This window comes from Anser anser, assembly GCF_964211835.1.
Source record: "Anser anser genome assembly, chromosome: 4".
NCBI lineage: Eukaryota > Metazoa > Chordata > Aves > Anseriformes > Anatidae > Anser > Anser anser.
In genome coordinates, this window is record NC_139724.1 from 74622174 (window position 1) to 74650083 (window position 27910).

A 27910-nucleotide genomic window follows, 5' to 3' on the forward strand; every position below is an offset into this window, starting at 1 on the left:
GCTGTAATCTTCGAGTGGGATGTTTCTCCTGTCTCAGCTACCTGATGCTTTTTAATGCTGAAAGAGTTTTCGAGTACTTTTTAGCACGAATCTTACTTACCTGTGGGCACAGACTATCAATCTGTGTTGCTGCCATACGCACTAACTTCACACCTTCTTCATTGTTTGAGATTGAACAGGCCAGATTTGCAACCTACAATGAAATAAGCAGAATGAGAATCAAGTGTGAGGCAAATGAGCCATTTTATACCTTTTTCTCCACTTATTGAGCCTTGGCTAGAATGAAAGAATTGTATACAAGAGGCACGATGCAGGATTTTCTGTACTGATGAAGAAAAACTGACATAGATTATTTCCTAACTAGCAAAACTGAGCTAGTCATCTTCTTCATTAGATTTTTCCCCAAATCTTCCCTTGCTGTCAAGTGCTTTGCTTCCTCCTCTAAAGCCTGAGAATAATCTTCTGAGAAGTCATATGGAGAATGTAGAGCAGCATCTAAACAATTATCTATAAGTTTTCCTTTTATTAGCTGTGTCCATTATAAACAATGGTAAACAGACATATCCATACGCTCTTCAGTTTTGCAAAATTAAAAAATTTTGATGTCCTAACACATGGCATGCTTTGAGACACATAAACAAAACTCTGACATTTTTACTGATACTGTGAAATGACATTTATGTTGCGTATCCAATTATTTCAGATCCCTACGGTATTAAGAATGTCAAAATTACCTGAATTCTCAGGTGGACCTATTTGTTTGTATGTGACTGTCTACCCTAGAGTAAAATGTCCATCAGCAAGTATCATAACTTGGCCAGTTAAAATGTCTTTTGAAAGCCTCATTGTGTAAAGTATGCTTAAAGATCTCCGTTAAAAATGTAGGAATCTACATGTGTTCTGGCACAGTTTTGGGAAGTCTGAACCTCATAAGACTGAAGGCTGTTTGGAGATGAAGGTAGTAGAGGCTTAAAGGGACACCTAAGTGAGATCTAGCAATCAGCACATGCCTCCAGACACCACAGAGCTGAATCTTTGCAGCTTGGATACAAGCTGCAGAATATGTCCTCACAGCCCCTACAGTACTTCTTTCAAAAAAAACCATCCCCTAAAGCTGTGTGCCAAGTCCACGAATCTGCCATGGGTTTTCAAAACAGTAATTCATTTCACAGTGCACATAATTATGCTCATCAGTGAGGTTTAAATCACAAAGGTACATTCTGGGAGGGGGAATACATATTTTTCTTTTAATCATCTGAAAGTATGGCTCTTAATTCTCATCTACATTAAAACAAACTTATAAAATTTTAAATATGCTTCCTTGATATTATTCACTGTGCCTGAAGGCATAACTATCAGTTGGAAATGATTCATGAATTAGTTCAAATACCCCCATCTTTCCAATTTTCCTCCAGTCTCCCCTTGTGGTATTAATCTGTTCTCGTCTCCAGTGCACATCGCCACATTAGCCCTGGTCCATCTGTTCTTCATAGAACCTATTTCACTTCACAGTTATGTGGAACGTGGTTTGCATATATCACAGTGCCAAAGCTCAGGGAAGAAAAGAACCTAAGGCTTCAAAGAATCTTGCAGGCATTTCCTAGTCAAGTTTTTATCAAAATGTTGTGATTTTTATTTTCATTTCATGGTGAGACAAATGAGTTAGTCTGTTTGTTAACAGCCTTACAGCGCTCATGTCAAAAACATTCTCCAAAGCTGACATCTTCCAATTAATTTACCATTTTCTGTAGTCCCTTCTTTGCGCACATCAAACAGACCACTTCAATCTTCATGAGAAACAAAAGCTAAGCAGGATAATAATTAGAATGAAGTAACACGAGTGGAAATTACAGACCTTGAAAACTAGCAAATGGCATTAAGTTCAGCAAAAGCTATCTTCCTGTATTTAAAATAAGTGCTTTTTAGATTGCCCTTTCATTTTGTGATTATCATGACGAAAATCTGTCCTAAGGCTCCAGACGCACGATATGTCTTACTTTTTCTCAGATAGCAGTGAGATATGAGACTGAAAGAGGCTGGGTATCATGAAATGGCAATCAAACTATTAAGCAGCTCTTTTTCTTTGAGGTCTCTTGAAGGAAAACTTTGCAGAACAAAGTCAGTGAAAAAAAATAAAGCTTATTTCTTCTCTGTCTCTGATAATTATTCTTTCAACAGAATCTGGTAAGGTAACATTTGGATATTGTAAAGTGTTCTGGTTTTCCAAGGAAGAATACAGAGATAACATGAGAAAAGTTTTTCTCCCTTTCTGAAAAAAAAAAAAAAAAATAGAGTTCAAAATAGTATTTTGGTTGCTGTTATCAGTACAGAAGGAGTACAAATATAATCTATGGCGACATTAATTATGCACCAAAAGAGCATTACAGTTATCTACTTCAAAAAGAATATATTGATAGGTATCATGTATAATCCTAATCTAAATAGATTCTGTGGCTTATTTTAAGTCTTGTTTAAATATAGTCCTTTATCATCAACAGTCAGAAAGCAATACTACTTTCACAATTCAGCTGGGAGTATACCAGCCTGTACCATGGGAAGATCTGATTATGTCAAATAAGCATAGAGATAAGCAAATACTACAAAGGTAGATGCAATCTAGATAAAATTGAATTTAGCACTGCAAATCAGAACTACTATGACTTTACCCAAAACTTATTTTTGAAACATGGCAAGAAATAGATACTACTTGTTAAAGCTAACATTTTAGTGCCATCATTTAAGCCTAGAACCGTGAAGCTATACAAGTTTTAAGTGCTCACAATCACAAAATATTACATTATTTAATTATTTTTATTGCCTTTGTTATAATGTATATAATCAAGTTACCATCATTTAAGATTTTTGTCAAGGCAAGGCCCATATGCATGCTGAGTCCATAGAGACCATGAGGTAATTCAACAGCTTTAGTCTACCACAAATTCAACAGTTACAGATATTGTTCCTGCCTATGACCCAAAACTTAGAATCACAGAATCACAGAATTGTAGGGGTTGGAAGGGACCTCAAGAGACCATCGGGTCAAACCCCCTGCCAAAGCAGTTCCCTAGAGCAGGCTGCCCAGGTAGGCGTCCAGACGGGCCTTGAATATCTCCAGAGAAGGAGACTCCACAACCTCCCTGGGCAGCCTGTCCCAGTGCTCCCCTCACCGTGAAGAAGTTCTTTCTCATGCTGGTGCGGAACTTCCTGTGCTCTGTCTTGTGCCCCTTGTCCTGTCCCCACAAACCACTGAGAAGAGGTTGGCCAAATTCCTCTGTCTCCCACACCTCAGGTATTTATACACATTGATAAGGTCCCCTCTCAGTCTTCTCTTCTCCAGGCTGAACAGGCCCAGGTCTCTCAGCCCTTCCTCATAAGGAAGATGCTCCAGGTCCCGAATCATCTTTGTGGCCCTCTGCTAAACTCTTTCCAGAAGATCCCTGTCTTTTTTGTACTGGGGAGCCCAGAACTGGAGATAGTACTCCAGGTGAGGCCTGACCAGGGCAGAGTAGAGGGGGAGGATCACCTCCCTTGACCTGCTGGCCATGCTCCTTTTAATGCACGCCAGGACCCAATTCCAACACACTGAGCTGAGCTATCAGGAGCTAGACTGATCTCTGAATAATGACGAAAAGAGAAAGGCACTTCCAGATATTGTTTCAAGTCTTTGGTAGACTACCTCATCCTCTAGATGTGTCCAGTTTATTGTTCAATAATAGTTAACTAGCCTTGGGGATTGCTGAAAGTGGTATTACTGAAATAAAAGACTTTTTAATAGTGCACTATAACTTGTTTTGCATCTGGGCATTTAACACAGCACGTATTGTGAAGAATTCAGACTCTTCAAGGTTGGGAATTCATTTAATATGCTACTCCAAAGATCTAGTGTTGGATGGAGCAGATAACTTGGAAAGGAAATTAATAAGGGTGTATGTTGTCATAGCTGCCAATTTGCCAAAACCTTGATTTGACAGCCTTTACCTTTATGCTTCAAGTACTCAGTTTCCACTGAAGCACTGAAGAAGAGATTTTATAAGAGGCTGTGGAAGTAACAAGGTGGTTATTTATTTATTTTTGTTTGTTTGTTTATTGCTGTTTACTAAGTTCCTTAAGCATACTGAATTCACTGATTGCCTGAAGAGAACTTAAGTTTGTATTAAGATCATTGTGGAATGTCTGAAGAGTATGTACATGAATGAACACATCTTAAATACCAATATCAATGAACTATGAATCATCCTTGAAACGCGTGGGGGAACTTAATAACAGTGAGATTGCTGTGTAGAAAAGCACTATTGTCCAGAATTTCAGGTCTGCTAAGCTACTTTTACCCCATCAAAACAATTGCTAAACACCTTAAACCTGTCCTACAAGAGCATGGAAAAGTAGTGAACAGGAAAATAAACACTACAGCTTTAATTATATTGCATTTTTCTGCAATCACCAAGGCCACTGAACCAATCCTAGAACTGGGGAGGTGGAAAAGTGCATACTAACTCCTTCATACTAATTTCCTATCACTAGCACTGATAGCCCAAGATGCAAGCCTGCAGCTTGCTAGGTATCTATATTTAATCACTCAAATTAGTTTCAATTATTCAAAATATATGCAGGATCAGTCCCAATGAAATATATTTGAATGTATTTGATTGTATTTCAGCCTCAAGCAGTTTCCTGCATTAAGTGAAATACAGCAGATAAAGGTGGGGTGGGGAAGGACTTCACTTCCAATGCGAATTTTTACTACTGTTGTTAAAAGGACACACCAAGGACAGGATTTATTCTAACGGTAGACTTACATGGCAGCTGAAGTGTAACTACTGCATGGGTAGGCAATGCCTACAATATTCTTTCTGTAGCTGGCATGGGTAATAACTACAGTCAAGATAGCACAAACGTCAGTGTAGACTGCTATTTCTCATGGCTCCATGCACTCAGTTGAAGTTTGGAATAATGACTTTTCATTGCCTTTGCCACTTGTACTACACCTAGGACAGGAAAACTTCTGCTATAAAATTGCCCTCTAAATTATAAAAGTAATCAAGGATATTTTATACCAATTTATGTTATTTTTATACTGATGAGAATTAGGTGTAGCTATCTTTAGTTGTGTTTTTAAACTATGCTACTTCCAATTTTGACATGAGCTTTTTGTACTATTAAATGTAATTATGATGATCAATACATACAGTCCTCTTATTCAATAAATCAAAAGATAATAAATTCAAAGATTTAACATGGTCATTGTGAATTCAATGCAAGTGAAAAGGTCCAAAAATGAAATCCATCGCTTAGAGTAAAAAAAAAAAAAAAAAAGAAAAAAGTATACACTACAGAAAAGCAGCAATATCGACACAAATGCTGCAGAAAATTGCAGCTAATATATGTAGTCAAGTTTTCAATTTCTTTTATTCTTTTTTTGCAACAGTTTGATTAGAAAAAACAAGACAAAAAAATGCTCTATCCAGCTTCCTCAACCATTTAACCATCCCAAGGCAAGGAATGAAAGAATGCAATCTATTTACATCTTAATTCTGTACATTATTTATAAATATATATATATTACTTTTGTAATACACATCTTTTTAATTAAGTCATTTCGTTTTCCATTGTAGTTAACTGATACAAATAACAGAAGAAAATTTACAGCAAATTATTCTCTTTCCCTAAATAGGATTACTTAAGCCCAAGACACAATCAAACTTATCTGTCTACACCATGTACTTGAGGAACTGAAATTGTCCAGGCTATTTAGCTTGAGTTGAAAGTTGTTTAAGTAAGACTTTAATATTCACAGTGAACTAAAGCCAAGAAAATAAATCAGCTACCGTGTTTCACCTGAGGAGTGGTAACTTGCTGAACCATGCTATCTTGACTATCTTCCATTATTTATCCATCTTAGTAGTTTATCCAGATATTGTTACAATCTCTGAATCCTTCAAAATTTTGACATATATTAATGTTGGTGGTACTGCTGGAGGCAGCCCAGTGATATTCTTGGAGCCACAACTAACATTTGCTAAACAAGACCACAGAGTTAGAGCTACGTTATCTAAGACTTCCAAATTACTTATCTTTGCTGTATTCGCTCAAGCATTATATTATAAGCAAAACTGTATTCATCACTAGACAGGATGTTTTTGCACATACACAAACAAGTGCCAACAGTCAAAATGTCACAGAGTACATACTGCAGCAGTTTCTTCTTCCTCCTCATGGACTGCAGTGGCAATTTGTACTACGCTGAAAATACTACACTGTGGTCTCTTCCCCAGGACCTATTCCACTGGTATGGGGTAACCCCATACTGGATAGTATTGCCAGTTGCCACTCACTTGTATTAATCAGTCACATAGTCTTACCTAAATACGAGATATATTTTTAATTCACAAGTATTTACAAATCTAAGTGTATGAACAGCCATAAAAATGGAATTTCTTTTGTAAATTACTAATGATCTAATTAACTGAGTTTGATGCTTGTTCTGAAAATTTTTTAATACCTAAACCTCAACATATTCAATATAAACTATTCACACATTTACAATGTTCTGCTCATATCTAAACAGGTTGATAACAGCAGGATGTTAGAAAGCTACAGAGAATTTAAAGCACAACAGCTGAATGTTTTATTTCATATCAAATCTGCTGCCCATGGAACCTATGAAAAACTCCTTTCACTTCTCAAAAGGTCAATGGCATATTCACTTGTACTTATTACAGGAATAAGGCCTTACCACATGTACAAACTCTCTTGAGACTTTCTCCACATCAGGCTTAGTTGAAAAAGCCTTAGGAGAATTCTGCTTTTGGTAAAGTTCAAAACAACTCTGACTTGGAGAAATTCAGTGCGTCTTGGAGAGAGATTTTTCAAAGAAACTTACAAATGCTAGATGCCTAATGTGTACTGAAGGCTCAATTCAAAATGCAAAAATCCCAGCTTCAGACAATTTCAGTGAAATGTTATTATTCTCATCTGAGTACCTTCCATTTTCTAAGACAAGTTTGGTACATGCCATGCCTATTTTCTGCAGGATGAAATAGAAAGGAGATCAATTATGAAGCACCTTGAAAAATCCTTCTGCTTTACAGTTTTCATAACTGAAAGAAAAATATCCCATTCAATTATAGAATTGCCAACAAAGAATACAGGAAATAGATAATATATTATATCAGATCCTTTACTTTAAAGTTATACAATAATAATGATTTTAAGTACGAATTTGAAAAAGCATTCAACAACAGTTCAGTATTGACCCTTCTTTTTTTCTTTCTCTTTCTAAAGTAGAATTTGACCATACAAGAGTAAAATAGATCAAGTTTCTACACAGCATTGATGAGCCCCAACTGTGATAAATACACCTGACTGGTTCAAATGCCTCCTAAAACAAGAGGGGTAATCACTAGATGTGTTTGGAATGTGATGCTAATGTGTATGTGTGATTTTAGACTGATTTTCTAGATCATGGCTACTTCTCGGCAGGGTCAACCTAAGCATTCTCTATGGACAACAGGGAAAAACAAATTTATTATAGAAAAGACAGGTGATTGTTTCAGAGCAATTTGAACTTGGAAAAAAAAAACACTGGAAAGCTCTTGAGGTTAATTTATAAAATTATTTAAGCAATGCTGTTGGGCACTTGGAGCACTGCCAGAACTATCAACCCGCATCCTCAGCTGGAGCAAACAGCTGTTCCAGTTACCATAAATGAAGACCCATTCCCACAATTAAAAGTCTGGGCACACCTTTGTTAGGTGTTCTGTGTTCAACTATCTCTTTAAATAGACCAGAATTTGAGGAATTTAGAAAAGTGGGTGGGGATATTATTTCCCAGAGCTGAAATTAATAGAAATACTTCATTCTTTGACAGCAAACTCCCTTAGGAATTACATAAGATCCTCAGTCTTTTTCTCAAGAGTGTGCTTCTGAGGCATTCAGCTGGAATGCAACTAATTGGTAGTCAGTTATAATGGGGGACCCAAATACCCGCCACCTGGCCAGCATGGCAGGAGATGAAGACAGTAGAAAAGGGCTTCTCTCCAGTGACTGTTTGCTACAGGGCTAGGAAGTGCTCAACTTCAGGTGATGTGGATATGGTTCTCTCCCTTCAAAGGTTTGTTTGCTACACTGATGCTATTTCTGAATTATTTTTGCATATTCTTACACTGCCTCTGAGCATCTGTTGCTAAAGTTACAAACAGCTGTGGCAACCCATGAAGAATAAGAGCAGGTCTTAGTCTCAAAAACACTGTTAAGACCAGATTACTGCTTTATTTTAACTGGTCTACTTTAGCAACAAAGCACTGCACTGATGAAATGCAGTCCTTCTCCTACAAAAAAGCAGCTGACAGAGCTGTAAGTAATCTGTTGTCTATCTATTCATGTGGGGCATGAAACAGATATCCTTGTCTAAGCCACAAAGCTAACACAACTGCTCAGTTTTGGTATTATGCCTTCAATTGATTAGTTTGATTTAGTGATTTTTCTGAGTTACAGGTATAAATGCATTTTGCCTTGCTATGATACACGTTTATTTTCTTCCTTTCACAAAAAGAGAATATAAACATCCAAGAATTCCTTTCATGGAAAGTCAGAGACCGACAACCCATCTTGACGTTCCCTTGCCTCTGTTAGCATGATCAGGTTATTTTTCTATTTCATTTGACAGTAGGTAAAGCTTTTTTTTTTTTTTTTTTTCATCCATAACTTGGTATTCATACTGGCAAAGAACACAGAGGAATACCAAAACCTATACCAACATTTCTGCAATATAAGACAACAGAAACCTTAACCAACAGTAACTTTTATGCTCCAAAGTATGCAAGAAGGCCAGTAGTGTTCCAACAAAAAAGGAAGATATTCAGGGTGTTTGTGTATAAATCCTTTCTGTCCAATCTGCTATCAAGGCCACTGCTATTAAAACCCATAATGAATCATGAACACTGTATACTGAAATACTCAAGGGATGAGGGGGCAGTTGGTGTCCTATAGAAACAAGATTTACAAGACTGCAATGTGTATGAGTTGATCCCATAAAGCTGTTTTGATAACTTACCACTGGCACTGCTATAATTAATACATATTAATAGCAAGTAGTTACCAAAGCAATCTATCTATCTAATAACTGTCCACTATTTTGGCAAACCATTCAGTAACCCTGGAACAGGGATGCATGCTTGACTAGGCTGTGATAATTAAGCATTAGTTGTATTATTAGGAAGCTATACTTTGAATGTTGTTGAAGAAAAGAAGGGGACTGTAGTAGGAACTCAAAAAAGTCCAAGATAGCAACAGAAGCTTTGAAGATATGAACACAGTGTGATATCAGAGACCTCAGGGTATAATCACAAATTGCAATTACTGATCCCTAAAGGAACACAATTTTTGATCTAGACAGAACCAAATTTAGGACTGAAGTTGAGCATACAAAGAAAGAATTGTTGCAGTTGAGTATATAGAGAAAGAAACATTCTATTACAGGTGCTTGCGATTGATAGCACAGGTGGAGACATCTTTATATATAAGCATACAACAATAGCAACTATAGCCATCATGAGCACTGGATGAAAAACTGGAGATGTTGCATGAGAAGAAAGATTGCCAGTGTGAAAGAAATCTCAGATTATCATGGTAGAGGGTATGTAAAATGCAAATTGTTTTAAGAAATCAAGATTGATTGGTTCCCTGCTCACAGAGAAAAGCTTGTAAAAGATTATGATTGTCTTCACAGAGCTGGTATTTTTATTTACAGTAATATCTTAAAGGCTTTCAAAGACACATTCAGAGCAAGATGGATTTTACATGTATCTGATTTTTGTGCAATGGTATTCTATAAATAGTTTTACAATAACTTAGTAATTGTTCCACATTAATGCAAAGTGTTTTCACCCACCCAAAGCCAAAATGTGTGGACCAGGCAACAGTATTAGATGCTCCCTCTTCTATTCATCCTGCCAATATGTAATCCTGGCATGGAGATAACTCATATTAGCTCCAAATCCTGCTTATTTTATTCATCTCCATAGTGGCTCTTTTTCCTGCTAGCACAGTGATTTTTTTTTTCTTAGAAAAGATATATTTATGACTTTTAAAATATGAGCATCTGATACCAAGAAACAAAGACCCAAATAATTTTGTGGAAAAGTACTATGTGGAAATTAGCAGTGTTTTCCTACTTGTGTATTAAAAAAAAAAAAAAGTAAAATATTCCTCCCTTCTTGTCTCCTCCCTTCTTGTTCTGTCACTGTATGTATAATCAGAGACAGAGAAATGACTTTCAGCTGATTAGTAGATAGCAACTGCATTTATACCAGTAAGCTAACCAGAGAAAAGGCATGGGCCTGAACAAAGCTACATGCTAATCCAGCTTTTTCAGCTATAAGCAAAATTCTTAGAATCGTTTTAACTTAAACTACCTAGCACTCCTCCATATAACACATGGTTTCTTTTGATTTGCTCTCATAAGTAAGTAAAAGACAATGAGATGAGAAAAACTGCCCTGAAATTTAGTTTTCTTTCCTCTGCTGAAAGAGGATCACATTCAACAACAACAACAAAAGTTATTCCATGTGCTGGAATTCATATCCTTAAATTATATGTAATTTAAGACTGCATTTTTTTCTTAGAGAAAGAAATTTACTTTTTCCACTTTTTTGTCAGTACTAAACAATTTTCATCTTAGTTGTTAAACTCAATGATATGGTTTATTTTTTATTTGATTAAAAATTTTTACAGAGATATTTCTGACTCAGTCATATATTTTATCCTAGTTCTCATACATTTGCAGTTCTATGCATGAAAGCTGATTACCTTTTGAAAGGATCATCATTAGCTCATAAAAACCTAAAACCATTTGAACAAAACCAGGATTATTTCCTGTGTGTTACAAAGTGCTGTTATAGGCTTTTTCTTTGACTTATCCAAAAAAACCACACCACACTTGTCATATGAATGCAGGTCACACAAATAGTTTTTAATAATGAGTTTTATATCAATAGCTTTTTGTGTGACTTTTAACATTAACCATAAAATGAGAACAAACGTGTATCTAAGAAATCAAAACTGACATCAAAATTCTAGATGGGACTGCAGACAGATCTTTAATTCACTGTGATTTATGGTCCTTTTGGTGTGCAGAGACCAATATAATAAGTCCATTCTCTCTGCTATTAGACTTAATAAGAGTGTCAGTATGCTTTTGGGATCCTTTAAGAAATGATAGTTCAAAAGGCCAGTGAGTCCATGACAAAACTGCAGTCTCTCTACCACTCTACCTGAATCATTGTTAAAACTTCTGATTACCGTAATTTAAATTAACAGAGGAAAACCTCAGTGATAATTATACTCTTAAAGTTTCAATGAAAATAGCCAAGTGGTATAAGGACATATGCCTCATTAGCTCCTCACTGCGTCACTGAAGAATGAGTTTACCTGATAGCACACACTGAGGAATCTGAGCAGGTGAGAGGCTTCATAAATTCTGTGGGAAAAGCTTAGCTCAACCTGATACTTGACCACAAAATACAAATCTCTAGGAAACTAGTAGTCATAACGTCTGGTATTTACAGGACTGCTTGTCTAATAAAAGGTTTTACTTCTTCCTACAAACTCCAGCAACAGTTGCACATTGGAAAAAACCTTCAACTAGGAAATAGGATATTTACTGTTTCTCTGTGGGGCTATATTGTGTTTATGAGAAGACAGATTTGTAGTAACAGGATGTTTTAGCATGCTTTTATGGGCACTTGTGACATGCTGAAACCAACACCTTTAATACCACTCTGGACATGTGAAATACTTGGTTGGGTCAAGGAGTTGTTCCAGCACTTTGTTTCTGGCTTCTGCAAGTCCTTTTTCAGTAAATCACCTTTAAAGTCTGCCATGTGTGAATGAGTGAATTATGGGAGCAGAAGGCTGTATTTCTTCCATGTGTTTATTAGGAAGGTTCATCAAATTAGAGGTCATCATTCGGTTTTCCAAGATTTGTCTCTAAATGAAGGCTTCCTGAGATATCCCAGAACAGCAAAAAAATGAAAGCTATAGGAAATACAAGCCTGCATCCAATAAAACGGAGCATTACCGAGTCTCCTGTCAGTCCTATTAAATGCAGTCGTGAAAGCAGTAATTGCACCCATGAATACGTCCAAAGGAACTGATGGATGCTACCAGTATTTTCCTTTAGCCCATGGACTGCTTGTCTGTGGAGCATGTGGGGAGTAACACCTCACCATGTCCTTCAATAAGAGTAGGTAAATCAAATTTCTTTTAATTTTGGGAACATTCTGGCATAGTTTGATTACTTTCATCAAGAGATTAGATTCCACAGGAGTGTCCGTTCCACTGCATAATAATTAACACACTATTAATAGAAGTTGTGGAAATTAGAACTGAAAGCAAACTTGACAGATGATGCCCCTGTCTGAAGGCAGGATGAGCTCTACCTAAACTACTCCTGGCAGATGTTTGTTTAACCTAGTCTCACAAATCTGCATTGATACCAGCCATATGAATTTCTAACTCCTGTACATGAAAGTTGTAACTGGGGAAAACCAGCACTACACACACTACAAGTGTGTAGTGAGGTCAGATGTACTAGACCAACTACTATGAGCATGAGCTAACCTAAACTTAGGGCCCATTCACATATGTGATATTAAGAGATTGAGTAATGACCACAAGAAGAAAAAAAATAACATTTTTCTTTCTTCCATATATTTATCCTTTAAAAACTTATTGTTAGCTAAAATCTTGATCTGAGCTATTAGATTTTGTGAGTGAATAGAACAAGTGAAAAACATATCTACTGCACAGCAGTAAGGCTATTTGCATCCATTAGGACTATCTTTATATAATAATTTCACCAAATTGTAGTACTTTAAAAAAGACAAACAACCCTCCCTTAAAATGTGATCTACTCTGAAGTTTCATATGTCAGTGTAAATGACATTTTTATCTAAAAGAAAATTTGACATCTCTTTATAATGTCTTTTCTGAATGTCTTTTCTACACTTGAAACCATACGACAATGGATCAGTGTTTGAGTCTAAGCAGTTTCATCTTGTAAATTAAATTTCCACATGTTACCCAGGATCCTGAAATATCTTCGTGTACTTGGAAGACCAAAGAAAAAATATTAAAACATATCTTTGAAGGATTGTTCTTTTTCTGACAAGTTATCTTCAGAGCAGGTAGCATGTTGTTTTTTCTGATCTGTTTAATGTATTGCTATTGCTGTCTCAGATGACTGTAGCATCTTAGACGCCCCAAATAACACAAACATAACGATAAAAATGTTGAACACTACTTATGTCATGTTATTTAAAATTCATCATGGTGAGCTCAACAATTCTACTTACTTGAAAACCAATTCCTGTTCTAACAGTGAGAAATGCCAACAGCAACTTTGAACTGATTAAAATGTGTTAGGAATTTTTAAATATATATTCATTAAATTACATATGTGAGAGAGAGGCAGAGGGGGTTCAAGTGCAACTATAAACAAAAACATTTAAGCAGTTGCACATTAAAGAACTGCAGATCACATTCAACATTTAACTGGATGATAATTCTAAAGCAGAAATATAACACTCACCGACTCTGACATAAAATGACCGAAACTCTTCATTCAATCCATCCAATGAGACAAAGCTGAAGATCCCCAGCTGATGTACAGCAGCTTTGTTCCACTTTAGCAAAGCTTCAGTGATTTACACCAGCCTCGGCTCATGGAACACACTCTTTGGACAATAAATTGTATCTTTGACAAACCAAGGTAGAAATGAATTCCACAATCAATCCACCAACGACACATAAATGGTAGTAAATGTTGCTCGGTTTTCACTCCTCCGTATGTATAACGGCCTCCCAGAAATGTTTATGGGACTCTATATAGTAGTATCTCTCTAGTGCCAGGTCATGTATAGAAAGGGGTAAATAAAATAGGATTTTCTAAATGTGGCAATTGATTATGAAATCCTTTCTTCCATTGGCAAGAAAAAGACAGACTTTGTTGACTGAAGAATGTGTTATAGTCTGTAAATATATATATATGTATAGAACACTGCTACCAGAAATGAATAATGTATCACAAACCCTATAGCTTGTTCTTCTAACCTGCATCTTTTTAATGGTTAATTTGTTATGAATTCACTGAACCATCATCAGCATATATTAGCACTACTACAAACTGGGATTTATTCATCTAGCTGCACACTGGGATTTGTTCAGTTATCAGGGGTCAGTGAACATATAACATGTTTTTATAAACTAATATTGAACAGGAAGAAACTGCATAAGAATGAAGTGAGAATAACAATAAGCCAAAGAGTCAGGTGAATATTTCTTCCTCCAGGTGTTATGCTCATGTATTTTTTTTCCACTGTCAGGGAAATGATGCTTTTTAAAATACGTATATTTTAAATCCTTACTTTCTTTCCATTGCAATATATATATATACTCTTTTTTAGCTCTCTAAACCCCTTGGCAGCTGCCATGATGACAGCTTACTGCCAGCTAAAAGGGCAGGGGAAGGAATGGCACAAGTGCTCTGACTGTGTGTGGCAGAACCAAGCATAAAATGGGGTTTTGTCCCAGGGACGGCAATTCCTAAATGGCAACACAATGTGCTGTAACTTCGATTTTCATTGCTAGAAGCTTTAACATACTTTGTATTCTTTCTTCAAAAATTAGTGTTTGTTATCAAATCAATGATTATCACTTTCCCCATATATTTAGCATTATTTGGTCATCAGCTTCAGTAGAATTGATCTTGATTTACGTCAGCGTGAATGGCAGACATGAGCTCCATAGTCTGAGGATAACAGATGTTGAAAGAAAGATGTTTATTTGCATAAACACAAGGAAACCAATTTCATTTTTGAATCAATGGAAACATAACCTACCTTTGGCTGTTCCAGTCTGAGAAACTACCTTTTCTAAGAGGATGACAGTCAATAGTCTGCAAGCTATTACCTGCTATCTATTATACTAATTTTATGTTGTAGTCATAATAAACATCAAGAAACAATGTAAAATCATACAGAATTGTATAGTAACACAGACTGTCATTAGAACCAGGTTGAAAATACATTGCCGAAGTGCTTGTTTACCTGTTTGGTTAAAATGAGAAAATATAGCATCATAAAAATATTCACACAGACACACAGAAAGATACTCTTACACAACTGTTCAGGATTCTTTGATTATGACAAAAATTTGGTGGAAGACTGTTTTTTCAGGTTATTCCTCAGAGCCAAAATTCCTAAATTCTTCTCAGAAGTCAAAAAATATTATATATAACAGTAAATGGACTTTCAATGAGAATATTTGAACAGAAAATATGTTGAGAAGACACTGGTGTACTTAAGATCAGCTTTACTCATTTTAGAACAGCTGATTTTCATGTTGTGCTATTCCTAGTTTAAGCAAGCACTCAATTTGAGAAGGGAGCACAGAAGTGATTTACATTGAATATCTTGATCTCGTTTCAAGAGAATGGCTTGAAAGAAGACACAGTGAAGTTGAAAGTCTTAATGTTCTACTTGAATTCACATGATTTATAGGAGGGAAAAAGAATCTACACTGTTTCAACAGGCTGAGAAAAGCTAGTTTCATCTGCATGGACTAAAGGAACCCAAATTCAAACAAACACTCAAACTAACATTTAACACTCCAGCTGACATTCAACACTGACATTCAAACTCACATTCCAGCTAAGAATAAACCATCTTTTCAAAAATCCTAAATCTAAAATAGGACAGATACCGCATTCTTCTATACTGGTATAATTAGATGTACTGGACAGAATTCATCTTATTCCTCTGGATTTACAGAGTGTAATTGAAGCCTACCCTATAGAAAAATGCCAAATATGCCATTGAGAGTGCTCAAGTGACAGTTCTTTCTCCTAAGAAACATGGTTCAAATTGGAATTAAGAAAAGATACCCAAATATGCCCATGAAAGCTTGCATTATTATTATGAAAGATTTCAAAGTATTTTGAAGCATTTTTATGCATTTTCAAAATCACTTACTGGCCTTCAGCAAGCTGTTCTTCAAATTTGAACTGCACTCTTCCATTCCCAAATGGCCAGCAGGGAAGTGCTGCTTTACTTTTTTTGGTTAATAAATGGCTCTGTTATTCAAGGAATGTAAGTCTGTGCTTTCCAGTTCTCTGTATATTCACCCCAATACATGTAAGGTGGCCATATAATGGTAAAAGCTGACCATCCTTACACTTCTGTCTTCCCCACTCCATCAGGTCCTCATGGTTCCTTGGATGTCTGAGTCAGGCAATGTGAAGAAGCAGTTTGTAACTGCCATGCCAGTATCAAAGTGGAGAAAGGCAAAGCTAACTACCCTCAAAACCAATCTAATGAACCTACACAGAGTGATGAGCTTGCTTTCCAGACAAAAAAGCCAGTATCTCAGACTGTGGGCTTCCAAAAGGCTCCCCAAACATGGGTAAAGACAGAACAGATACAAATTTCACAAGCTTAAAGCAGACCCCTGAGGACCCATCTTTTTAAGTTGTCTAGTATTTACTAGTCAGAATTGAAATTTAAGCTATTTATTAAATAGCTACACAAACTCCTTAATTTCCCCATCCTAATTCTGAAGGAAACTCTTATTTTTACATTGTGTATAAGTCAATTAAAGAAGAATTCCTACCCAACCCAAATAATAATTATTCTATCAGACTTGTGAACAATTTGTGAAGATTTGTGGAACTAGAGTTTTCTTCGCTAGATTGCTGGCACACAGGCTATTTTCAAATTAACTAAGATAATCATCTTCCTTAATATTCACAGATAGCACAGCTGCTGCTATCAAGCAGCAAATTCTCTTCTTTAACAAGCTAAAACCTCAAGTCCACTGTAAAAAGGTAGATAATGTATAATTAACTGGTATATATTTGGAGAGCATTTTAACTTACCAGTGATGTCTCAGCTCTGATTTAAAGAGGTTTTATCTTTTGTCTGTAATACTTTTTTTTTTTTTAATGTACTGACAAAGATAAACCAGAGACAAGAAATATCATAATTTTTTGCAGCAATATTAATTTTTCCCAAGTCAGTTTAACATGACAGGGCGGTTATGAAGGGCTAAACAAGCTCCAAAGGGAAGAGCAAGGAGGGTTCAATTTCTGTCCATAATATTACAAATTTGAAACTCAGATGTTTTAGCCGAGTAAAAGCTTGCATACCCCAAATGTATTGATTTTTCTCTGGCTTTATCAATATATTTAACAAAATTTAGAAAACTGTTCTGACTTTAGGTTCTCACATTTCAGCTAGGCTACCACTGTTTTCCCTAGTCAAAGCAACACTTCACATGCTTCAGATTTTAATTCAACATTATAGCAGTGAAAACTGGCTTCAAGATCTTAGAGAAATGTGTAATAAAACAACTTTAGAAAATCTCAGACGGGTTTTGCTTTCATAGCACAAATGAATGAACAGAGGCAAAAATGTCTGTCATCGAAGCCCCACAGCTGATACGTAGTCACCTTCTGGAAAATGTTATGACCTCTCTCATTTCCATTCCTCTTTCCCAACAGCAGTTGTGTCTCCTTGACTTAAAAATACATTGGAAAGAAGAGTTAATACATTCCTCATCTTTACAAAACAGCTTTGCTAGATAAGACTGTTTCCATTCTTTGCCTGAAGGTTCTCAAGCCCACACTTTTAACCTCTCTAGACAAAGCTACAAAGTATTAATACTTGCCACCTTCCTAGTGCATAGTTTTACCATTATGCAGAAAAAACTATAAGAACAAAGAGGGCTTTGTTCTGAAACCAAATGCAGTCAATTACATGCAATTCAGAAACTCCTTCAAATGGAGGTTAAAATAAAACAGTCATCCTTTGGTCAGGCTCAGGCTGAAGAAGTTAAACATACTAATATGAGGCAATTCTAGTTCTGGAAAATCGAAGCAATCCTACCCATTTATGCTTCATAAAGGAAAAATATCAGCATTTGTTTATTAGTGTATTTCTCCAACAGTTAGTGACAGTCAGTTGAACTAAAGACAATAATTACGCTTAATACTTTATGTCTAGAGTGGATGAACCCACATTAAACAGCAAGAGAGTTTAGAAATACTAACATATATTTTTTTCTGATCATCAGCTTATATTTTCAAAGTAAAAACAATCCCTTCAATACATTTTTGTAGGATTTTATAGGGAAGGATTTTCTATTAAAGAACTTAACTTATAGGACAAGTAAAAATAGAGACAAACATAGGAAATGAAACATTATAATTTGTAATGATTTCTTTGCTCCTGGCCAACTGTGGCTCCCTGAACACCTTAAAAAAATCAAGATTTTTGATCAAGAAATAATCAAGATGATGTCATCCTGTTGTAGTAATTCTTTCTCCTAATATAAACATTAAATACATCGTGAAGATTGATCTAACTTTCTTTAATATGTAATATGATATTTTTCACCACAGTCACAGCTTTCTTTTTCTGGCACTTTCACACTTCAACTTAAGGAAGGAAATAAAGAATGTATCAACAAAATGAGGGGGATTGAGCAAAATAGTCCAATAATAGTCATGGCATTATGTTTGATATTACACACTACCGCAAGAAACACGATAAAGTTTATAAAATATGCCAGAATTCCCACACAATTTAAAATATTATTAATACATTAATTTATCCTTGCATCTTTACTCCAGATCATTATCGTAAGCTAAGCAGAATATATACATGGGTGAGAGTTGAGCTCTATTATAAACATATATGACAGATTCAGGAAAACTTCATAATAAGAGAATAAAAATACAGAAACTGTGCCAGACAGACTATCTGTATATGAAATGAGTGCCAAAAATAGAGCTGTTATTATTTACATTTTATATTATCTTTTTTTCTGTTCAGTGGCTGCAATGAAAAATAATCACAAAAAATTGCCTCAGGTTGACACCAAATACATTTTATATCCTCTTCAATACATTCTTCCCTCTCTGCAATTTTAAATTGAATCATTGCGACCTTCCAACCTTTCCTATTCATTTCTAGGCCACTTCTATCGGACAAATTCAGTAAACATTCATAAATAATTAATATTGACCTAAAACTGCATTTCTTACTGGGAAACATTCATAGGAGAAATTTCACACAGCTTCTCTCCAGCAGGTTTTCCTAGAATAACTCAAACCTGTAATTACACAGAAATGCATTTCTGTATTTAACATCCACCACATGTACTTGTTTGGAGGGCTCTGAAAACCACGTTCAGCTCCATCAATCATTTCATCAGCTCCGACATCAGAATGGCTTTGCATGCTGCCGTGCAAGGAAAACGGCTACTTTTATCTGCCGCCTACAAGCCTTACCATCTACTATCAAGGCTATTCTCTTTATGTTTAGATGAGTGTCTGATGTCGCCAACACAATTTAATGAGCTGTCTTATTTCTAAATGGAGAGCCCTTTTCATTGAAAATTTAAACTGGTTTTTCATGCAACTTGACATTTCACTGCACCATCCTGCCATTTTTCAGCCTTATACAGTCACATACTGTAGATGTGAGTATATTTATCAAATAATTATCATCAATTACCTGAGACTTTGAGCTTCATGGACATTTTATGAATTCCTGAGGTTTTTCAGGGTACTGACATGACAAAATACACGTCAGTACATTGTAAAGAAATTGAAACTGCAAAGCCAAAAAAAAAGGAAGTGAAAAAAATAAATAAATCCCAGACTAAGTAACACTTGTTGCTATATCATTATCATTCCAATATCATTGTCATTCTGGCTCTTCAGACATCAACAACTAGTATTCTGGGAAGGAGCCTTTGTTTTAAAGAAGGATGGTCTCAAAAGTGTCTCTGGGCACAGAGTGATTTCCACAAGTGACTGAACATTGTCTCCCCATCCCTTTAGGTCTACATATGTTCCCAATAGATCTTTCTTGTTGTAAAATACAAGTATCTCATGTAACAAGGGATGTAAACGGGAGCTTTAAGAAAGAGAAGTTATGTCTGTCTTAATTAAGAGAAAGCCAACAAACAGTTCCAGCTCTCTGATTTTCTTTTACTTAGAAATGTAGTTGTACCCTCTAGGCCAAAAGTGGACTTGCTCTTGGAGGGACTGCCAAAGGAACATGGATTACCTCAATGTCCATCAGAAAAGGAAACAGCAGAGTACGGAAAAGATTAAGCAGAAATAGAAATTATATTGCCTGATCAGTCATAAGGCATTATAATGGCTCTGACAGATTACAAGTACAGATGATCATTTGTCATAAGAACCATACTTGTGCAATCAATTTTAAAGACTAAACAGACCAGATCAGAGAGGAAGCATCCAAGACACCAAAGCAAATACTAACAGGGTTGAAGAGAAGTCGATAGTGGTAATTTAAGAAAATATGTTCAATTGTTAGTACAAATCATTGCAAAACCTCACTTAGAATACAGTCATATACTCAAAAAGAGCACTATGAACCACACCAAGTACAAAGAGGGAAGCTGGGGAAACAAGACATTAGGGGAAGTTACAATAATGTGTTACAAATGCATTTGAGATGAGTACAAAGGAGGCAAAATAACTAGCACTTCACGTTCTGGTAAGATTTTAATTGCATATAAATAGCATCAAAATGAAATTTGAAAGATTTATGATCATTATGGGAGTGAAATTCTGGAACTGACTTCCAAATAGGTACTGTGAAGCAGGAATCTCTGAAATAGCTTGAAACTTTCTGCAATGTACAGATAAGAAATTATCTTGAAACTAGAAGTTACATTATGAAGTTTGGTGAACTACCATTTGTTGTGGTTTAACCCGGCTGGCAGCTAAACACCACACAGCCGTTCGCTCACCCTCCCCCCTCCCTCTCTGGGATGGGGGAGAGAAACGGGAAAGTGAAGCCTGTGAGTTGAGATAAAGACAGTTTATTAAGACAGGAAAATAATAATAACAATAATAATAATAATAGTGATAATGGTAATAGTATTAACAATAATAATGTGTAAGAAAACAAGTGATGCACAATGCAATTGCTCACCACCCGCTGACCGATGCCCAGCCTATTCCCGAGCAGCCGGCCCCCCACCCTGGCCAGCCACCCCTATATATTGTTTAGCATGACGTCAGATGGTATGGAATACCCCTTTGGCCAGTTTGGGTCAGCTGTCCTGGGTCTGTCCCCTCCCAGCTCCTGCTGCACCCCCAGCCTGCTCGCTGGCAGGACAGAGCAAGAAGCCGAAAAGTCCTTGGCCTGGTGTAAACACTGCTCTGCAACAATTAAAACATCAGCATGTTATCAGCGCTCTTCTCATCCTAATCCAAAACATAGCACCCTACCAGCTACTATGAGCTACTTAACTCTGTCCTAACTGGAACCAGGACACCATTCTTGTCAGTTTCTTGCATTTCTATAACATTGAACATATTTGCATGGTTCTCAATGCCACCTATTAAGTTTTTGTTTTGTTTTGTTTTGTTTCCCCCCTCTCTTTTCTTTACAGCCAGCCCCCTGCACCTTCATGGCAAGCACTGACTAAAATATTCTTCTTTCCTGTTAGGTGCAGGATTCGTATTGAGCCTGTATGCAAAGTTTCATTCTACAAGAGGAACCTAAGAAGAAAATTCTTTTCTAAATGTCTTCTAATATATTGAAAGGCTCTCTTGAACAGACATCAAAATGAAAAAATAATAATGATAATTATCACATAAGTATGGCAGAGTTGCAGAATGAGGTACAAACATGAAACTTAATTTGATCACAAAAATCTCCATGAAGATGATTATTTATATTATATATACATTCTTAACTTTATAATAAAGTTTCTTACAGAGATGAAAGTAGATTTTCAGATCACTAAACTCTTTTCTTCCTTTATCTCTCTCTCCTGCAAGCCTTCTACAAATCATCTCAATAAAGATTAAATAACTTCCTGTTGTAAGATTCAGATTTTCATTACTTTATACACAAAAATACAGATGGGCTTTTTAACAAATCAATATTACAACAACAAAAATGCCATAATTACAGTACACAATATGAGGAAGAACAAACAAGACCTTGGTTTTATTTATTATACCACAAAAGAAAAAGGCAAGCAGAAAGAATGCAAAGTACAAAGAAAAACATAAGCAGAAAAAGCTGTGGAGAACAGGGTCTGTAAGTAAAAATATAGATTTCTGCATCTGTACAGTAATAGCTGCTATGAAATTTACCTTTATTAGTTAATTGCATAAAATTGTTTTTTTCTTTTTCTTTGCAAACATTGACAAGAAAAAAAAGCTATCTAGAACTAGACTTAAACAGCTTAACTGCACATTTGTTAAAGAAAGATCAGTTTTACCATATTGTTAGATCATAGTGCAGTCACAGATATAACCATAACTATGTGGTTTAACACAACTTTTGTGGTTGGTGTAATTGAACAATCAGACACAAAGACCCTTCTAAAAATCATATAACATATTCACAGCAACCCAAGCATATGTTCAAATGCATTACTGTGTTATGTCAGATTTTTTTAAGAACAAATACTCATAAATATTGCTAATTTGTAAAGAACGTGTAAAAATGTTTTGGAATTTATGCCCATCAATTTGAGTATGCAATTTTATGTAATAGTGGACACCTGATCAGTGTTTGCCAAAGTGTAAGTTGATTCAAAGGCATTCATGCTTCAGCCCAACAACTGGAGAGGAGCTAGACAGATAGAGCCTAAATTCATGGGGGAAAAATGAACCACAGATGTGAGGAGGTGTTATAATACCAACTGTAAAGGTAAAAAAGGGTTGAGAAAGGGCAAAAATTTTTCATGAAACCATTATCCCTCTTTCAGATACTGAAGTGTATGGGGTGAGCGTCCTTTCTAATTGTTTTTAAACCACTTTCTTCTGATTTTCATGTTGTAATAGATAAAGCATAAACTTACAGTGTTCAGTTTTCTTGAGGTGATTCTTGAGTGCCTCCAGGGAAGGCTGACAGACAACAAAATCTGGCCTGCTCAAGATTTAGAGCAGTCATGAATGATGCTACAATCCAGCATAAAAGGAGGATAAATGACAGGAGAAAAGTGGGCATCAGGAACTGAAAACAACAGAAAAATGATGCTAAAGAGAAAAACTTCTCAAGAGGCGCCAGTCTTGAGATAAAGTGTGTTTATTGTATTTAGCACATTTTTTTTTCTATTCTCAGTGCTGCCAAGTTTGTCCTCAGTCTCTTTCAATAATGCTGAAAAATAACAATATGATTTTGGAAATACATACTAATGAAGTCTGTGTGCACTACCACCAGTGTTATTTTGCTTTTCTCTTCTTAGTGAGGGGAAAACATTAGTTTTCTAGGTATTTCATCCCTATGGTTCTCATTAAAGTCAATGGAAGTATCTTTCATTCTCATGAAACTGTCATGAATACTGACCTCTTCATCTACAGCAATTACAGGATTGCAACTGGCACTTGTTAGCTATTCAGCTTGGTCTAAAGGGTAAGAAGTTCTTGGAAGTTTATTTTATGATAATAAAATCAGTTTAGCTATTTAAATGCTTAAAGTAGAGGTCAGCCAAGTTGCACTGAGTCCCATCTGTCGTGTTAAAATTACACGCCAAGATAGCTTTCAATGCACATAAAATGGAATAAGGAGCATCTTTGACAGACACTGTGGACTAAAATAATCTCAGAGAGCTCAGTCAAACACGTTAAAATTCAACCAACCCCAGGCAGTGACAACAGGGTATTATTCCTTTGCTGCAGCTTAAAAGAAGATATTAGAGAAACATAGCCTGTATGAGGTGGGAAATGATGTTCTCCTTAGACACATGGACTGTTGATTGTCTCACTTTCAAAGAGACTTCATATTATGGTGTTATTACAAGGAAAGAATTTGATGCAAATGAAGCATTCTGGGCTTTCACAAGAAGGCAATTACAAGAACATAACATCCTCACTGCAAGAAAATGAAGACAAAATTAGAAAAAAACAAAACCTGGAAACCACACCATAGTTAATAGCAGCAACTTCTGTGGGAGAAATCTTTTACGATAGACATGACTTCTGTCATTACAGATGGAAGTTCACCGTATGTAACTCAGTATTAGCTGTCTGAAATGTATTTATTTCCACCTAATTGACTAGGATCCCTACAAAGTCATATCAAAAAATTATTCAGTGGTAATACATCCCACCTGTTTTAGCTATGAGCCCCCACTTTGGGATGGTGAGAAACCTTCTAGAGGTACCTCTGTCTCCAGCAAGAAAACTAAGGGATGTAGACAGTAGCCATCTAAAAGGATAAATGACAAAAGGATATCTAAAGGATAAAAGGTCAAAGTCAGAGGCAATGAATCTCATCTTGTACATTAGAAAGGTTCCAGCAATTCAAAATTAATCCTGGAAGTTTACTATGTTTACATTCCCTGGTTTATATATAGCAAAGCGTAGGCTGTATCTAATGGCGTCTAAATGCTTGAAGCTTTTTGCTCACTTGTATCTAGCTTACTATTTTAAGTGATATGTAAATAACAAGTCAACAATAATCCAAAAGATAGTATGGTTTAAATCTAGAAACTAGAACAAGGAGTGTGAAAGCCTCACAGATAAATCACTGATAGGAATCATTATGATTAGACTCTTTTTTTCTAGACCTGCCATAGGTCCACTAAATACTCTCTGGGCAAATCATTTCACCCTCTAGGATATTGCCTACAGACTGAATATAACGTTAATGGTTAAATTTAAAAAGCATTTCCAGTAAGTCCAACAAAAACAACAACAAATCTCATGTAAGAGAGATTTTTGGTACATGTGCACTAAGCAGTGCTTGAGGCAAGAAGCATCACCCAAATCCTTAGATAACCTGAGCTGATGTAGTTCTGCTAAATTCAGTCAAGATTGAAGCCATGGATTGACACCCATTTGATGGAGACTGCCACAGCTCCTGTGAAGATGAAGAAAGTCTTTTCATTTTGTACCAACTGAGCATCTACTTTTTCATGATTAGTTATGGTTTGCAAAATGCCAAAAATTTTGGGGGGTTGAACATATCATAAAACGAGAAGGAATCAAAGTTGCTATTCTCCTATTTTGAAGACGCGGGAAACAATTTTTCTGTAGAAGAGAAAGAAAGTATTTATGAAGGCTGAGGCAGGTAAAGACAAAGCATGGGATCCTATTCAGCAAAAATATCGAAGTTTTTTTGTATTCTGACTTGAACGCATACAAATGATGAATCATTCTAATGATTGCTATCAAATTCAGGTATAATTAGATAACATCTCATTCACTTGCAAATCAGTAAAATCAAAAATGGGGAAAGATGCAAGTTTCTCAGCAGAACTCTGAGTTGTATTAAAAATACAAATAAAGTAAAAGTTTATTTTTGGCCATGATAAGGATGTGAAAGAAGGTAACTTCTGCAGAAAATGGGGAAGATAGAAGGATGTGAGGAAAGACTTAAGGTAACACTGTCCTTGCATATTGCACTCCAGGGCTCCTACTGGAGCTTTTCTGGCTTTTTCCATCTCATTCTCTGTACGTCTTTTCAGATGAGAAAACTGCTATCAGGGACTTTCGCAAATGAAAATATATGTTGTGACTCGAAAGTCCCTCCCTAATCCTAAAATGAACGGAGAGGAGAAAAACCTTCCCATTTCCTGAATTTTCAGCTGGGGGGGAAAATAAGGAGTTCTAGAATGTTATACAGTACATTTGAAAGATTCATTAACCTCGGTTTTTAATTGAACAGACAGTAAATAAAAGACTGACTGAAAATAATGAGATGGAATTAATGATTTATGACAATAATGCTTTTATATATCAGGGTTTTTAAAAATGACTCGTCCAAAATCAGTATAATTAATATTTTATGTTTATGTAGAATATTTTATATAAGGTTGCCAATGATCTATTCATGCTATTTAGACTTCCTATTATTCAATGAAATGGCCAAGGATTACCATAATAATGAGATATTGAAATTTGAGGTACAGAATTTGATCTCCTTTTGATTTCCTTTACTTAGATTTTTACTATATGAAATATTACAGCTTCCTACTTTTGTTATTTAATTGTTTTATTTTATCTTTTAAGCAGTGGATGTCAAGATAATACAGTGTTTAGTTCCCATACTACATACGACTTAATGTTACACACTGGTAATGGCTGTCAGCAGCAGCTACTGCTACCATTTCTGGTGTATGCATCAGTTTTCAGGATGTAAACAAATAAAATTACCAAACATTCTTTTATAAAAGGGATGTCCTTTAGTTTTGTTATTGTCTGACAGGGATAACACAAAGTCTCAGCTCTTTTCCTTTCCTGCGTAAACTCTACTCAGCTATGCTGGCATCCCAGTAGGAATAATTATCCGACTGAAGAATTTGTACTCCATGTCAAATGAGGTATCATTACTGCTGCTGTCGCATTTTCTCCTTACGTATCTAAAAATTTCCATACGTTAATTTCCTCATTCTTTTCTTAATATACATTGCTGAGTTCTTTCATCTTCCTTCTGACGTTATGCCAACAGCATTTTTGCAACAAAAACCTATCCATGGGACTTTTCACTCATGTCACAAACACTGGCTTAAGATCTTTCAGTGGCTCTTAACTGTTTCCTTGGGCATGGTAAAATTCAAAAATCCTTTTAAAATATGGAGCACTGTGCTTTGCGTCTTAGCATGGTAACAGCTGATCTGCTACACATTCTGCATGTGGTTAAGAATTGTACTTTTCTTATTTTGATTATAAGAAAAAAAAGCATTTCTTTAGTACTTCAAAGAGCACAACTGCAGAATCATATGCTTCAAGGAGACACATAACACTTAACGTCATATGGCAACTTCTAATTCAACTATGTCTCTATGATAAAAGGTTCTATTATAAAGCAATGACTTGACTTTCTCAACTAGGTTTAATGGCAAAGATGTTTGGGTGATATCACTAGCCTGTAAGTCACTCATCTTTTAGAAGTAGGACCTATATCCTACAACCCTTTTGAGTGCAAGGAGTATAGGCATTGATAAATCGTGACTTTTCCTCCCTTCTCTATCTTGTGCTTTTAAGCATAAGGTATTGTAAGGAGATTAAGACTTGCAGAACCTCTTCTCCTGAGCTTTTGAAGTCTTGGAACCACTTCAGGATCATCAAAATACAATTTTACCTGGAGTTTTATAACTTATCTACTGTGACACTAAACTTACTATTGAGATGACACTTTTACTCTAAAATCCTTTTCTCAGCTACTTATAAGTTTCTCAAGAAGTTGTCCTCAGGCTGACATTCCTTATGCTTGCTCTCAGGCCATAGGAAAAACTTTCTGGAGCTTCGAAGAAAATCCACTTAACTATTTTATTTGATTTTCGGAACTCTGAACTTTAAAATAAAGCAACAAAACCAAACACTTCTCATGCTAAGCCATGAAGTCAATCCTTTTTACTATCATAAGTATCTGAGAAGACTTTCTACTGAAGTTTGATCCACATATTTGTTATACTGTTATTCTAATAAAGTAGTGAGGCAGGATTTTTTTGGGTTTAGAAATGTGTCTCCAAATTAACTTATAAAGCATTTTCAAACATTGAGGAAGCTTATTAGGGCTATAGCATTTTACTCAGTAACATCTAGATATTTTCTGAATGAGTTTAGTATTGTTCTATTTATCTAATGAAGTATACCAGGGTTACAGCACTGTAGGTTCTCCAATGTGTTTTTTCCTTCATCACTGAGCTCCAATTTTCAAGTTTATGAACAATAATTTTCTGGATCCATATCTACATGAAATGCTGGATTTTCACATTTATAATCTATGGGTTGTCAATAAACAATAATAATAATAATAAAGAGTAAATGCAGAAAAAAATCTAGTCCCATACATACTCGAGATTCAGCAGCAGTATTGCAAGCAACCTCAATTTCTGTTATCATTTCCCT

General features: G+C 35.7%; 1 protein-coding gene across 16 annotated transcripts in view; it reads right to left on the minus strand.

Moving 5' to 3' along the window:
* CTNNA2 (catenin alpha 2) overlaps window positions 1-27910 on the minus strand; it is a 476933-nt gene that overhangs the window by 64909 nt on the left and 384114 nt on the right. For all 16 annotated transcript variants that reach the window (XM_083835463.1, XM_083835461.1, XM_083835462.1 and 13 more), the window contains one exon: window positions 101-193. In XM_083835463.1, coding sequence (XP_083691589.1) covers window positions 101-193 — 93 coding nt within the window. The remainder of the gene's footprint in view (window positions 1-100; window positions 194-27910) is intronic.